This window comes from Tigriopus californicus, chromosome 4 (assembly GCF_007210705.1).
Source record: "Tigriopus californicus strain San Diego chromosome 4, Tcal_SD_v2.1, whole genome shotgun sequence".
In the NCBI taxonomy this organism is placed as follows: Eukaryota; Metazoa; Arthropoda; class Copepoda; order Harpacticoida; family Harpacticidae; genus Tigriopus; species Tigriopus californicus.
In genome coordinates this window covers 3,914,424-3,929,992 of record NC_081443.1, presented here as the reverse complement: position 1 = coordinate 3,929,992, position 15,569 = coordinate 3,914,424, and the positions used below count along the sequence as shown (strand labels likewise).

The following is a 15,569-nucleotide window of genomic DNA, read 5'->3' as shown; positions in this document are numbered from 1 at the left end:
TATCTGAGGCCGCCAATTGTACTGGAGTTGCATAATGAAAATCTTAGACATCGTTGAGATCAACCTCTCAAAAATTTATCAAAAAATATCGGTCCTCTATGTGTCTAGAGGCAGATTCGGCCCTCATAGACATCCAAAATCGGAGGAGATCCTTTTAACTTTTGTGCTTCTTGTCTCCAATTTTTATTTTTAGTTGCTTAAGTTTTCTTTGTTTCTGACGGATGATATAAAACATGGGCAGTCAAAGCAGTTCAACTTTGGTCGATTAAGATCACAAGTGAAATAAAATCAGGTGAAATTCAAAAATTTTTATCCCCCTCCCCCTCAAATTTGAACCTTTTTGTCTTATATACAAAATTGACTTGAAATGCAGTTTAAAAGATAACTAGATTTGCTGGAGATTGCTTTAAGACATAAATTGTATTCTCAATGAATTGCAGTTCAAAAGTAAGTGTAATCTTAATTGATTACATTTTAAAATTAAGATAATTTTAATGAATTACATCTGTATTATAAAACGAGCAGTTGTAAGCATTTACATTTGAAAATTAATTCATTGAATTAATCACGTTCAAAGCATTGTATTTGGAATTGCCATACATTACATTTCAAAAGTAATTGCCTCTGTTATGAGTACTTATTCATGTTTGGGATCAAGTACGTAGGGTCTGAATTCAATTGCAGCCCTAGATGATAAAAGAAGGAAGACTTTAAGGGACTTTCTTCACCACAAACGCGTTTACATCACTTGGAAAGTGATTCTATTTAAAAATCGTATCAGCGTAAATTGTGAGAAAGCTTGGTTATCTGCCGAGTTGAGGCCAATGAAAGCATATCATGTAGGTAGGAAACAACTCTTTCAAGGTTCATCATTCACGTTTTGCTGCGTAATTGGAATCCCTTGATTGAGATTGTGCCAAGATCGTTCAATGATTAGACACGCTCAAGGTAATAATGGAATATTGGACGGTTTATCGAGGTTTTCTTGATCTAAGAGCCTCAATACTAATGCACGTATGCAATTGTTCCAACCGTTTGCTCGAGACTGCATGCTGATGTTTCTTTCCTCATTTCTTTGAGTATGTGATTATTATTTGTATAGGGACCGAAATTGACGAATTGGACTTTGGTGTGTATTCATAAAAAATAGAAATGGAAACATGAATTCAAGTGCCTGTGAAGTGAAAATATAGGCTTTTAAGGATTTCAACGGCATCAGAATACAGCCTGGATAGAACTAAAGGGCCACTTTTGATGCTTCCTGATTATTTCTCCCCTATCAAATTTTGCTTGATCATATTGGTTCAAAAACCTAGTACCATATCAAAAATGGTTCAATTTCATCCTAAGGAAGATTGATTACCCGCCGATGTTTTAACCGCATCCCAGATTTCCGTCCTTGGGCAGACCTGTTCTTAAGGGATTATGTGCTCTACTTTCAAATGGTTCAAGAATCAAAAGTCTCGCCCACCTCTCTCGCCTCATGCCGACTCTTAGCATTGGCTATGTTTGACTTCGGGACTTGGCATATTCAAACTTGAACTTTTCCCTCGCTTTTTCATCAGGCAGCCGTCAAATCGTCGCAAGGTTGGCAATCCCCTTTGGGCTGAAATTTAATCATCAATGATGTAACTCTGTCGTCTCTTCAACAACATCAAGCAAATTTTCAGACTTCATCTAAAGGTGATACATTTTTTTTTCTACCCTGTAGATATACTGGTGTATAGATAGGTAAGTCCGACTGTTACGTATGCACCCACTGTTAGTTGGTGAAGCTATGAGTAGAGTTTTCTAAAAATTATTGTCCTACTTTTGTTCAATTGAGATTTGTTTACCACCCAAAAAACTCCATTTCCTTTGTTTGTTAGTACCAAACCTAATCCAGAAACCTTTTCACGATACGAGTCTTGATCTCCTGGATGCTTCGCCAGCGGGTATTGAAAGAGTTCGATAAACATTGTAAACGGAAAAGTTACTCCCTAGTGTGTTATTTTGATTCGATCTTCAGCCTAAATGAAGATTTGCTTCATAACAAATAAGTTAAGTGTTCTGGGAACATCCTTTTCAAGCTTCAAGCAAATTGGTTCTTTTGGTCGAAAACTTTAGAATGCTGTTAGTCCCAAAGTCAAATGCTCTCCCATCGGACAAAAAATATTTATTAGAACAATTTGGTTGATATTCAAGGGAAGCTTCTTTTTTTTATTGCTTATAAGATTTCAGTCCAAGAGAGCTCGTGGACAAGGTCCAATTCCTGCCTTTCATTCTGACAACTTTGCCCTCCACATTTTACTGCTGGATCAATCACGAAAATCTCCAGCTTTTTTTTACCCATCATAAACATGGCGGTTCTTGATGAATGATGACTGACAAATGCACTAGACTTCAGGTGATGATTCTTGAAGCATGATAATCAATGAAACACTGGCGGCGGGGTTATTTCTTCATATATATTGTTATCACAGACGAAAGTATGAAAAACACAATGGGAGGCAAAACGAAACCATGAATAACCAATCTTTCGCTTTACCGTGAACTAAACAAATCTTGACGTTGAAGCAAGGCGACAGACACATCCAGGCTCAAGTGCTACAATCGAACGTGGGAGTCTATTTGCTTTTAGATTCCCATAAATGAGCTTGCCTTCATTCCAACGGAGATCGGATCTGCCGCCAAACGATGATTGGCGGACGTCTCGGAGGTGAACGGAAACTTTGTTCCCAGACCTTGCAAGTGGATCTCGAATTGTTTAGACTGAACTTGTACGACTGGATAGTGGACCCCACACTCACGGAGGAGGCGGCAAACCTGAAGCAGGACGAAATACTTGTTTCTAAGATGGTAGATGTGGTATGGAAGTAGACACAAGGAAAGAAGATAACTTTTTGGGGGTTTGCTTTGGTTGATCAAATAAAGAATTTGAGTGCAATGTCAATTTTTCAGATTGAATTAACGCATCTGAAGTTGATGCTCCTTCAAACAAAATGAAGTTAGGTGCCTCCTTCAAAAAAAAAATAATGCTCGGCCAAACATCAATTCTTTTTAAAATAATGCAGTTCAGGAAGCATGTTTTTAGCAATCGGGACCTAAATAGACTTAAAATTCTTATTTGATTCCATACGAAGCTACTACAAGAGCATCTGTGGTGTAACTAAGTGGCACGGGGGATGAATTGGTTTTCTCTTCTAAAGCCTGAATGATTGATTGAATCCAACACAAAAGCTCGTTTTTCAGCTGAGTCTCACCGTGTTCGTGATTAATTGGGTATCACAATTCTCTTGGGCCATCAATGTGATTGTAGCAAAGACTTTTTCATTGGTGTGAGTCCATACATTCACGTGTTGAACTTGGATGTATCCGGGAACCGATTCAGACAAATGTTCAACGCACCCACGAACAGCTTCTCGGACTTTCTCATCAGAAACGAGTAAAAGCACCTAAAAGACGATTAGAATTGCAAAATAAATAATATGTTCGAGACCTTATGGAAGCGCTTGAAGAAGCCAAATCAGTGACGCTCCGACAAAAGGCGTGATGGAGTATCATTTAAGACGTGTTTGCTCATAATAATCGGGAAAATTAGAACAATGCTGGAGTGTACGTACATAGATCTAAAAGAGAGTCTACTCATTAAGAGTTCCAATTCCATTATTACTTTAGAGTATTGTTCCACTGGAAACAAAGCCCGTCTATTGTGCGCTTTCTTTTCTTTGGGTGAACATGCCCAATGTGAAGAAATTTTGCCCTCAGGAGTAGTGACTTTCAACGTCGGGGTTTTGAGCACAAGCATCCAGCGACCCACATCCATTTCAAATTTGAACAAAAACGATTAAATTGAATTCAAAGATCAGACAAATACATTACTTTGCAACATGCTCTTTCTGTTGTATTTTCAGTGCGATTGCTTGGATTTTGCGCAGGGAAAACTTATCTTGGTTATGAATTCTTGATATTGTGAAAAAGCACGGACTTGTCACGTGGAGTTTCATCTTTTCATGAAACAATAATCTCTCTACGTAATGTGATATCGTTACACGCATGAGCTCATGTTTAGGCAAAGGCTTGTGAGCCAAGCGAGGATGTTCTCCAAACTGTGTATTGTGCATGAGGCTCGATCTGGCAAACACTCTTTGGGCCAAATGTGCGATCTTTTTCCTTACCTTCATAGATTGGCTTAAAAGGGGGATAACAGACACGAAAATAGTCACGGCGATGAAGAGCGAGCAAATTGGATCGGCAATATTCCATCCGTAGTATTCAATGAGCAAGGAGGAAACAATGACACCAACACTCCCAAGGGTGTCGGCAAGGATGTGCAGAAAAACACCTGAAAGATAAGGACCAAAACCAGTAGTTTGAATAATCGTTGGAACATTCAGAAACAATCGGGAGTGCAATTAAAGACTTTTCAGGCCGGCATCGTTAGGGCTGGGGAAGCTGAATGCAAAGTGAACTGCGGACTACCTCAAATACGTATCTGACGCCCCTTATTGTAAATGCTGGGTTTTCCCTGGCTGACAAGGTCTTTTGTTGTTAACCTCTGCATTATTAGTCGTGTGCCCATGACCAGCTATTGTCAATCCATCAACAATTGATGCAACGCGTGGTACGGCCACGTGCTTCCTGGCATGTTATTCGATTCATTGACTGATTTCTAGTTGCCGAGCAGAGCAATGGCCCTTCAAGTGAAGTGATACTTTCAGCAGTTTTGGACGATCATGAGATCCAAAGGCATTTGAAGAGAGCTCGAGTACAATTTTATTCACCATTAAAGCACCTTAAAATACTTAAAAATTGATAAAAACTAATGTTCAAGAGATCGGAGGTCATATTCTTCACACTGGGAAACCCCGGAAACTTTGAAAATCGCACAATCTTAAACTTTTTAGATATAGTACAACTGAGTGTGTGCAATATTCGAAAAATATCTTATATTATCGTCTCATAATTGTTATTTTATTTTGAATTCGAATTGACACTAAGTATTAACGATAAGATTTGTACGTTAGGGGAAATGTTGTGATGAGATACCGACTTCACCATTTCTCTTATGCTCTCCGTACTGTGGGGTCTTTTGTAATAGGAAAATCAAGAGATGGGAAGAACAAGCGACGGAAAAAACTTTTCTTTCTCTAGCTTTTTCGCCTCGAATGATGAGACCTGACGGACTCCATGGATTAGATTAAGGACAATATAGCGCGAGGCGTGAATATGCCTTAGAAGGGAAAGTTACAGCTTAGGTTGCACTTTGAACTAAAACTCTTTTTCATTTCTCTCCGTTTTCTGTTGATCGCCTTGTCCAATTTCAATATGAAAGCCCTTTGAGGCTGCAGCTTGAGAGAATGAAAGATTGTTTGAAACGCTGAGATCATATATTTCATAACCTTCAAAATTATGTGTTTCTTAAGACATGTCGTACATCAATGCAAAAACTTAATGAATTGATGTACGACATGTCTTAAGAAACACATAATTTTGAAGGTTATGAAATATATGATCTCAGCGTTTCAAACAATCTTTCATTCTCTCAAGCTGCAGCCTCAAAGGGCTTTCATATTGAAATTGGACAAGGCGATCAACAGAAAACGGAGAGAAATGAAAAAGAGTTTTAGTTCAAAGTGCAACCTAAGCTGTAACTTTCCCTTCTAAGGCATATTCACGCCTCGCGCTATATTGTCCTTAATCTAATCCATGGAGTCCGTCAGGTCTCATCATTCGAGGCGAAAAAGCTAGAGAAAGAAAAGTTTTTTCCGTCGCTTGTTCTTCCCATCTCTTGATTTTCCTATTACAAAAGACCCCACAGTACGGAGAGCATAAGAGAAATGGTGAAGTCGGTATCTCATCACAACATTTCCCCTAACGTACAAATCTTATCGTTAATAGAAAAGTCATGACTAGAGAGGCCGAGAATAAAAAGACGCTGCTAAACACTGAAGAAACACCCATAGAGACAAATTGCTTTTTCTTCTGAATTTTTCTTGTGAAAGCCAGACAAGATACCTTACTGCACTAACAGAGTTCATCTTTGCCACAGAGCTAACCAATTAAGGCAGCAAGCTCGGTGTTCCGACGTTCTTAACTTAAATCATTTTTCTGTGACAGTATCTCACGTAAAAAGATATTTGACAAATATCTAAGAACGTTTTTCGTTTACAACCAGCTTTTTCTGAGTTAAAAGAGTCTTTGTCATTAATTTTCCACGACAAAATCGACGATATTTCGCTTTAAACTAGACCAAATTTCAAATCCTTGTGTTTTTAGGGTATCGATGCTATGAAACATGCAAATTCCGTTCGGCTCACTTACCTTGCATGTTGGCATTATGACTGTGACCATGTGATCCCCCTCCGTGGGAATGGCCGTGAGAGCCGAAAGTAAAGGCTGCAATTCCGACCATATTCACCAACAAACCACCAATAGATACGGCAAGAAGTCGCTCGGTTCCGACCGTTGGGGGGTCGAACAGTCTTCTCACACCTTCCGTGAACACATTAAGAGCTATCACAGCCAGAAACAAGCCATTGACATATCCTGAGAGGACTTCCAGTCTCTCATACCTAAAATATGAAAATCCATTGACTCGTCCGTAGTTAGTTACTAGTCGTTTCTTGACTAAGGATACCGCTACTCATCGGGGAGCAGAAGGATTGCGTGGCTATTCTAACTTATCCATGATTACCAACCGACATAGCTCACCGAAAATGATATGAAACTATCAAAAATAAATTATCCTCTTGTATCGGATCAGATGCACACCAAGAGAGTACATGAAGAAGAAAATGCCCACACATCTCCAAGAAGGTGTTTGTACCCCGTACCAGTCAAGATACGTTGCCTGGTTTCATCTTGGGCACGTTTTGGTTTGGAGAGTTATTTTTACTCAAGAGTATAATATGAATGTAAAGTAAGAGACGGCAGTTGTCATTGTTGTTGTTGTCTACTTACCCAAACGAGAAAGCTTTTGAAGGCCTCCATCTCGAAAGAACAGAAGCGTATAATCCCATAACCAACGCCGAACAGTCAAAAAGCATATGGAACCCGTCTGATATCAAGCCCAGACTATTGGTCCAAACACCGTAGGTAAACTCCACAAACGTAAATGCTACAAATGAGTCCCAATTTCATGATGAATTACGTCGTACAATTACAAGTACCTGAGAGGTCATTACCTAAATTAAGGAGGAGGAAGAAAAAAATGCGACGGGAGTTGCCGTCTTCCAGGATTTGGGCCATTCCTTGCTTGGCTGTCCTAAAGATGGATTGTCCCGCTTCGTGAATGGATTCGGAGGTGATGTTGTACATAGGCAATCCCGCAGAGGAATATCCAACAAAGAATGCCCGTGTTCCTCCTCTCCCAGAAGTGGTCAGGTTCAAGGTAGCCAAGAAGAAGAAGAAAATTCCAAGAAACACTCCCGGCGAGATTTGATGATCTTCCATCAAAGGCACGTGAACAATTCCGTCATTGGGGTCTAAGTGGTGGCCTCCGTCAAAGGTCATGGATTGGGTCCACAACACGCTGAGGAGGCTTGAGGACACGAACGAGGCGAAAATACCACATCGAGTTAGTCGCTCTTTGTCAGCTTTGACGGAGAGGGCAGAATCGATATAGAAGTCTGCCACCAACACAGAGACAGAGATGAAGATCAGAGCCAAGTTACTGGAAAGATCTAATCCCCACGAACCCTGTGACATAAAAACACAATTTGAAAAGCAAAATAGAGTATCGTCATCGTGGTAAAGAGAGGCACTCAAATGGTCCAATGGATGGAAACAAAGGGAAACGGTTTCCCGTCTGGAGTTGGACGTAATTGACTTGCATTGAGCAACTTTGGTACATGGCTTTGTTGCAAGTTCTCTTTAAAGTCGGTTTGTTGTATTCTGAACCGAATTACGTGCTACAAAAAAATACCAAGGATACAAACAAAAAAAAACAAAGCCAGAGACAACAAGCAATGGTTCATTAAAAGGTAAAGCAAAGCTAGAGTGCTCTAACACATTGAGCCACAAGGAACCACTAACACTTTTATAATTTACGTACATTTTGTTGGTCTTTCAGAGGAATAAAATTGAGTCACATTGACTCTTTGCAACCATTAGGACTACCTCGTTAAGAAGCAGTTGACAAAGAAAAGAGCGTCGAGTTTCAAGTTTTGAAATACTGGCTCCTTTAAATAAATGGATTTGACCAAACGAACCTGCTTTAGGAGATTGAGAAGAGCCCATGGGGACAGAAAAAGGAATGAAAGCAAGGCGGCAAAGGCTCCTAAGCGTTTAGTGCCTCCAACTTGAACCGCTGCACGACGTCCGTACCATCCAATAATGGATTGCAGGATCAGCAGGCCACTCAACACCAGAACTCCACCTTTATGGTCGGAGATGTCGGTCCACGAGAACATGTGCGTGAAAATCGTGTAGATCTCTTGATGCTGATTGGCATGCCCGGCATGGTAGGCTTGATGATGAGGCGAGTTGTCGTCGTGGTCAATCAAAAGCAAGGATAACACCCCCAAAAGAAACAGAATGGCTCCTCTCGTTTTTGCCGGACTGGAGACGCCGGATTGGCCTTGGCATACCAACGATAGGAACCCAATGGAGAGGGCCAGGGCGGGTTGCTCAGATACGAGAATGCTCCTCAGAGGTCCACAGAGAGTCAGTCCGTAAAACCAGAATAATTGATACACCAAAGTGAAGAAGGCATATTTCGCCACCACGACCCACGTGGCCTTCGATAATGGTGGACCGGAACTGAATGGTTTTTGCTTGTAAACTAGGAAGGCCGCAAATCTGTAGAAAGATAATATAGATGTTATCTTGGCATGAGTACACTTCACAGTATGTCTCGATCATAGAGAACATTTCCCTTAAAAAGAAAATGACTTGAATACTTAAGGTATCACATAAATACGATGCATTTTATGCCAAAAAAACCCGATGTCTTCTTCTTGTTCCATTGCAAAGACGCAGTTACAATATTGGAAGAGATTTATCGACTTTCAGGCAAATTCTCTCACCTCACAAATACGTCTAAGGTTATTACAATTATTCATGGCAGAGAATGGAACGAAAACAAGGGCTATTGGTTTTCGATCCTCAACTTGACTGCATTTCTGGAAGCCATTTGTTCAATTATCGACCTTGTACCGCAATGTATGTGCATAGTATTAATTAGGTTCTTTCCATTACAACGGACTGTTTTAGACTTCTGGAGACAGAAAAGAGATCTATTGCCACAACATTTGGCAAATATATTTCAAATTATTTTCAATCTCCATTAATATTTACCAATAGGGAACCAGAGGTATTCCAGAGGAAAAAACGGTCTTAAACAGTGGTAACCGGAAGCTCTACACTTCTAATCGATTCGCTCCAGGGGAATCTCTTTCCATAACGAAAGCAAAGTGACAAGTTTCCAAATATTAGTCTTTCACTACTCATATGATACCAATCAGGACACTCAATGGCCCAAAAAGTGCCCCTATTTTTAGAATGCTTTATCATTAATGTTAGTTGCTGAAATACAGAATCCGCTCTCCCATCTGTGCCTTGTAGATATGCGTAGTCGTATAGAGTCCCCAGAGAACTGCACTTTCGAATTTGAATAGAGAATTTTCTTTCCGAGTGGTCACATCCTTCTTTGAAACCGTCTTGAACAAATAAAACCATAAAGCCTCTGGCCTTCATTCAGGTTTTAAAATTCACGCATCAAGTATGTGTGTGCTCTTTTGTCAAAATAATGAATCCTTCTGCATTCAAGTGCTGCAAAAAAACGAAGAAGGAAACCTGAAAAATTCTCAATGGCTTAGATTAAAAGTTCTGCTTTTGTTTGAATGGTGTATTATGCGAAGTTAGTGCTGTGAATCAATTTTCAGTGGACAAGTTACAATAGCAACTTTAACTAGGCTTCGTCAAGCTCCCACAGTCTTGATCATCGATATCTATGATTCCTCGTTGGAGTTGGGAGTCGTTACTAAATTCCCCTCATCATGGCTTTGTATCAGCTCTTGAACAGCATCAATCAGAGTTTGTACATTATCCTGGGAAGACTTTTGCTCAACATATTCCGAGTTTGGCGAGGAATTTGAGGAATTTTGGTCTTCATCTTCTTCGTGTCTGTCGAGATGGTTGTTCTGTAATTGATCTTGACTAACAATCAAAGAATGCTCTTCACTTTGAACGACTTCTTTGATGCCGTCAGTAACATTTCCATTTTCAGACGTCCTCTTGCCTTCCGTTGTACCAGTTGATGTTGAGATGGGATGAATAATCTTGATGTGATCCTCATAATATTTCCGCTTATGAAACTTAGCTTGACAGACTTGACATTTCAAAATTTCCTAATTAGAAAGAGAGAGCATGCTTAGCAGAGGTTATCTATGATCTGAGTTATTCATTAATCATACTGCAGTGTTGAAATTTGGACAGCATATACTGTATACCAATCAACTTGAAAGTAAGAGTGCTATACACACAGAGGGCAAGGAAACAATGGCACGAGCTCATAAATCAAACTCACTTCAGTCATTTTTAAGAAAAATTTCAGTTGGGCTCAGTTGAGTAAATCAATGAAATGGCATTATGTTGGATATACAAAACGCTCCATCCGGATTGCGCGAGTTCTGGAGTTAATTGAGATATGAATGATATTCACCCTCATCTCCCCAAACCATTCCATGGCTTTAAATAGCATTGGGTAGAAAACCACAGAATGGCTAATTGACGGGAATTGATGGGGATCTCGAGCTTTCCTAAACCTGCTTGGCGGCAAAACATCTTGCTGGTCCTCACTTGGTTTCATAGGAATTCCACACAACGAGAAACTTACTCTGGTCGATGAGTTCGACTCGGTCGTGGCATCTGACTGAAGGCCAAGTTCCTTTCCGTGGACCCTCTTCTGATGCCTTTTGACGTCACCTTTGCGAGTGAATTGAGCGCCACAAATGTGACATGCATGACGCTCCACATCAGCTAGATGAATCCTCTCATGTTGAGGAAACCATGGACGGCTTATTAGCTTATGACAGATTTCGCATTCGATGCTTGCAGACTTCTGAATCTGGACGCTAAAAGACTCGTCTGTCTCTTCGAGAATATCTTGGGAAATCGCATTAAGCCCTCTTGTCAAATCCAAGACTTGGACCTTTACTGGTGGTGGGAGGCATTTTCCTTGGGATTTGTCTGAGAAAATGAAAGTCAATCTTCATTTCTAGACGTTTCAGCTCCGATTAGAACGGGAAAATAGACTGACTGCTAAATCAGCGAGCCAATCCATTAGATAACCTACCTCTTATTCTCGTCGTGGTTGGAGACGGAGATTTTTGCCCATCATTTTCCCACTCACTCAGAAGTGACAAGAACTTGGTTTGAGCAATGGGAATACGAAACTTCCACGAACTCAGGGAATCCGAATTGGGTTTGGGAACAGGGGTTTTGAGGTCGAAAAAACGCGAAAGCTCGGTGACCAGATTCAAATGTGTATAAAAAGCATCGTCTTGGTTGCAAAACAAAGAGATATAACCAACTTTGTTGATAGTATGTTGCCAAATATGGGGCAGAAGAACTTTCTTTCTCAACTAGGATTTTTGAGCATTAACGAAATATTTTTGTAATTCGTTTTGCAAGAGCATTCTCTGCCTCTATCTTTGCTGGTTCATTTCCAGACAAGGCCTCCACACCGAAAGTTAAAACCAAATGAAGGTTGAAATTAATCAAACGGCCACGTGGGTTTTTAAATGAATGCACCGATTAATCAATCATTTTAACAAGGGTGGATGAATCAGACTTCTGGACGTCAAAAAATGATAAAGTATACCTAACAGACTGAAACTATGATTGGCTAGAAATGATAAAAGTCCAAAAATGCCGCCATAGAATTGGTATTTTTCTCAACTGCTGATATTTTCTTAAAGTTAAGACAAGGCATTTAGAGTCGATATAGCAGACGCCATCATACTTGAAGAGGAACTCCGTTTCGACTGATGAAGAGGACTTGTTATCCTGAACTATCAAGAACAACTCCCACCTTTGACACGGACAATGAAACAGTCCTCGTTCGGAATGCCCTTGATGGCGTCACTCACGATCGTGATGAGCCTGATGATACATTTTCCAATTTTGAGTTTTTTTTAAGTGGTGTTCAAAGTGGATTAATTAATAATGAACCATGAAAACACTACGTTGAAAGACGGAGCTGACTTTGGAGCAACCTCATTTCTCTGCTTGATTCGATCCAGCCCCATGACAGTTTCGCATTGGAGGTATTCAACTGTTTAAGTCCAAAACTGCGCCAATACATAGACTGAATACCAGTCTGTCCCGGACTAAACCTGGGTCGTGCTTTTTCTTACAATGCAATGCTTACACATTAACTACCAACACCATATTGGTAGTTTTTTTTGTATTTGGAGTGCTAGGGTCGGAGGGGTGAACCTCGCCCGGCCAGCGAGGCTAGCCATCACATCGTCCGTATATAATTCCCATAGGCAGTGTTCTAGTCCGTATCAGATTGGTGAATGCGTCCCTCTGTGCGTGAGGTTAGCGTCTAGAAGTTTCTTTGAGAAAGCTCAGGGAGGAGAATCGAACCGGGGACCTCTCTCATAATAGAAAACTGCGCTAGCCACTACGCCACGTTTAAATGAGAAGTCAGTTCTAGTCCCGATTATTAATGAGAATATAAGATTAACAGGCCATTGAGCATTTACTTTGGGACCGCTAGACTGACCATCTCCATGTCAGTATTGGGTGGCAGAAGCTAATGTGATCTTTTACGAGAAAAGCCTCGGGAAAGTTCGGATTTGATCGGAACAGTTACTTACTGATAGGAACTGAGTTTTCTTTTTGTCTGGTACATTTGTAATGCATATCTTAATCCAACGGTTAAAAATGATCTGATGCCGCTAGGGCACATTATATCGCTCCCTGGTATCAACATGGGACCCTGGAGTTAATGCCCTACAATATCCTGGCCCAGGTCGATGACCAAGAGAGGGACCAAAATGATTTGGCCAGAAACGAGCTTCTGTACCGATTGATGTCTGGTCACCCCTACTCGACGATTCAACGGCGCCAACAAGGCGTGAGCCACGGGGGAAATGCCATTCACGCGCGGGATCCGGGGCCCTGGCATCAGCCCGGGGACGTCTAATAATTCGGGGTGGATGACGCTTCATGTTTCGATGGCTCATCAGTCATCACATCGGTTATTCTCTTGTGTTTTCTCTCTCCCTCTCAAAAAGATCTTCTGCGAGCGCGGCAAACCAAGTCAGGCCCACGGGTTTCAAATATTTCAAATAGCGGCCCATGGCGCCCCTACATGTTATGCTAGACTTACATGCCCAACGTGATGAATAGGAACGTGACCAGATGCAGGCTCTTCAGGAGGTCGTAGGCCACGTACAGACCCAACACCTTGATACACTTGACGCCAATCACTAGCGCTAACAACCAATGCGTGGCGGACGACGAGCCGCCACCCGCCAAACCCGTGGCCGGACTAGACAGCGCATCCAACATGATCGGAGCGCATACGGGCTCACAGGGATTCACGAGCAGCCAGACTATCAACGAATATCCGGCCCGGACCCAACCCACTTGTTCACTCCCGGACACTCGCAACCAAAGTGACGTCGTCAGTCAGTCAGTCAGTCAGTCAGTCAGTCAGTTAGTTAGCTAGCCAAGAGGACGAGAAAGAGCCATGTGTAGAAAACAAAAGTGACCATCCAGGCGCAAGCGCCCTGGCGGCTGGACTGAAAACTAGGTACATACACACATACGAACACACGAACATAATTATAGTCAGGAACCAACTCATAGAAGGATTGATGACACGGGAGACACGGTTTTGAAAGGGAGAGAGAGACCGCGATAGATTGTGCAAGGTGAGAACAATCAAAGGGTGCTTTGCGCATGAGGCTACAGTCGGTTAAGAAGGCCTACTCCAAATCGGGCCTAAACCGAGAGATGATCGAGCCATGAGAAATATATCATGTGGGGCAGGTTTTCAGTTGCAATGTTGCATGCTGGGCCTGAAAGTAACTTTATGCCTTGTTGTGTAAAGGCCTTGAGGGCTAATCGCGGGCTGCCGATGAGGTTGCCTCAGAGATAGTCCCAATACTCGAACCTTTTCGATGGTGTTCGGGTTCAACATATAACAATTCCATCCACTATATTTACATCCGCTGTAAATATCTGGATATTGAGTCATGGCCGTCCAAAGTCATTCACGACCGTTCCCAATAGCCCACGGAAATGTTAAAATCAGAGCAGGACGGCAAATCTGAGGACTGAATATGGATCGAAATCCGAACGACTCAAACTATGCGCTTTGCCCGCGTTGAGAGAAGTTGAGAGAAATCAATGACCTGGTGGCCAACAGTTTCATTAATAACCAGACCTAGGATTATTTGATCTCAGCAGTTTATTTTTTAGCGAATAGTTAGTCTCATTTTCCAATGTGAAAGATATCAACATATATCTTAGTTTTTATGCTATTCCATTCTTCAGTTATATTAAACCACTTCAAATGAGTCTTTTTGATGAAGTAATTGCTAAATATATATTAAAGGTCTTTGCACAACCAGACATAAAGTTATTTTCAGGCCCAGCATGCAACATTGCAACTGAGAACCTTTTCTACCGCTCTCTGTATGTGCATTTGTAACATTCAGAAGAAATTAGAAGAAAATGAGACTAATGAAAGGTTCATGGGTACAATTCAACCAGCCTAAAACGAGATTTCACGAGACCTCGTCCTTTGACCACTACAACTCCTGTACAGATTGAGCAATTTAATTCTTATGTTTTCTATGGTCCCTTTAGTGTGAAAGTAGTAGTTTTGGCATTTTCATAAACGCTATCGAGCCCAAATGACCTGAAATACAGACCGTTAACGCGAGTGTAATTAAGTATCCTCATGGTTGATAACTCGACGCCCGTTTTCCTCATGAGCCTGGTCTTTCCCGACGCACGTTGCGTTGTTTTCTTTTTCAATTTTATCCTGATTGGTGTCGAGTTGACTCGGCCCGATCATCCTAGTTGGTTCAGCTGGTGAAGCATACCACAAAGTTATCCAACAGCTGTAGTTTAGTTCAGGGTAGCCAGATTTTGTCAGGATCTCTAGGATATCAATTTCATGTTGGATATCACACACAACCTTGAACAACTTTAGAATTACTTTCATTCATTATCTGGTTATTATATCCATTACCACTACCTGGTCTGACTTGGAGAGAGGTCTCTGCATCAGATCTCTTTATCGTGGCTTGATCACCTCCTTGGCAATATTAAAAAAACTATTAGAAAACCATGTTTTCGACAATTTCTTTTTTTCAATTATTCCTTATTCCTTTAGCCATACAAGAGCCTCTAAATAAAGCATCATCATCATTATGATTTACCACAATTTAGCCAATGTCTTTTTTTCGGACTTCCTTACTGCTACTGGGTAATGTTTTTTTTCTAAACTTTTAGATGAAGCCTCTATCTCTTTTAGGGTCTAATCCCAAAATTTGGTCGCCCTGGTGCCTTCAGTCCATGAGTCCATCAGTATCGGTATTATTGGCATTGTTGTTGTTGTT

The 15,569-nt window shown here is 41.1% G+C and overlaps 2 protein-coding genes across 3 annotated transcripts; both read right to left on the bottom strand.

Moving 5' to 3' along the window:
* Positions 1-2,429: 2,429 nt before the first annotated feature.
* LOC131879207 (proton-coupled zinc antiporter SLC30A5-like) lies at positions 2,430-13,677 on the bottom strand. The gene is made up of 8 exons (XM_059225449.1): positions 13,325-13,677; positions 8,193-8,781; positions 7,167-7,680; positions 6,943-7,099; positions 6,304-6,554; positions 4,158-4,324; positions 3,243-3,434; positions 2,430-2,805 (listed from the first exon to the last, which is right to left on the bottom strand). The coding sequence occupies exons 1-8, from the start codon at positions 13,504-13,506 to the stop codon at positions 2,617-2,619; spliced, it is 2,241 nt and encodes a 746-aa protein (XP_059081432.1). The 5' UTR covers positions 13,507-13,677; the 3' UTR covers positions 2,430-2,616.
* Positions 9,523-14,069, bottom strand: LOC131879208 (GDNF-inducible zinc finger protein 1-like). 2 transcript variants are annotated; one of them, XM_059225451.1, is made up of 5 exons: positions 13,854-14,069; positions 13,043-13,173; positions 11,279-11,431; positions 10,820-11,172; positions 9,523-10,331 (listed from the first exon to the last, which is right to left on the bottom strand). In XM_059225451.1, exons 2-5 carry the CDS (start codon positions 13,161-13,163, stop codon positions 9,933-9,935), a joined length of 1,026 nt encoding a protein of 341 aa, XP_059081434.1. In that variant the 5' UTR covers positions 13,164-13,173; positions 13,854-14,069; the 3' UTR covers positions 9,523-9,932. The 2 variants fall into 2 exon arrangements, with proteins under 2 accessions (XP_059081434.1, XP_059081433.1); XM_059225450.1 differs by lacking the exon at positions 13,854-14,069 and having other exon boundaries at positions 13,043-13,318.
* Between the last annotated feature and the right edge of the window lie 1,500 nt (positions 14,070-15,569).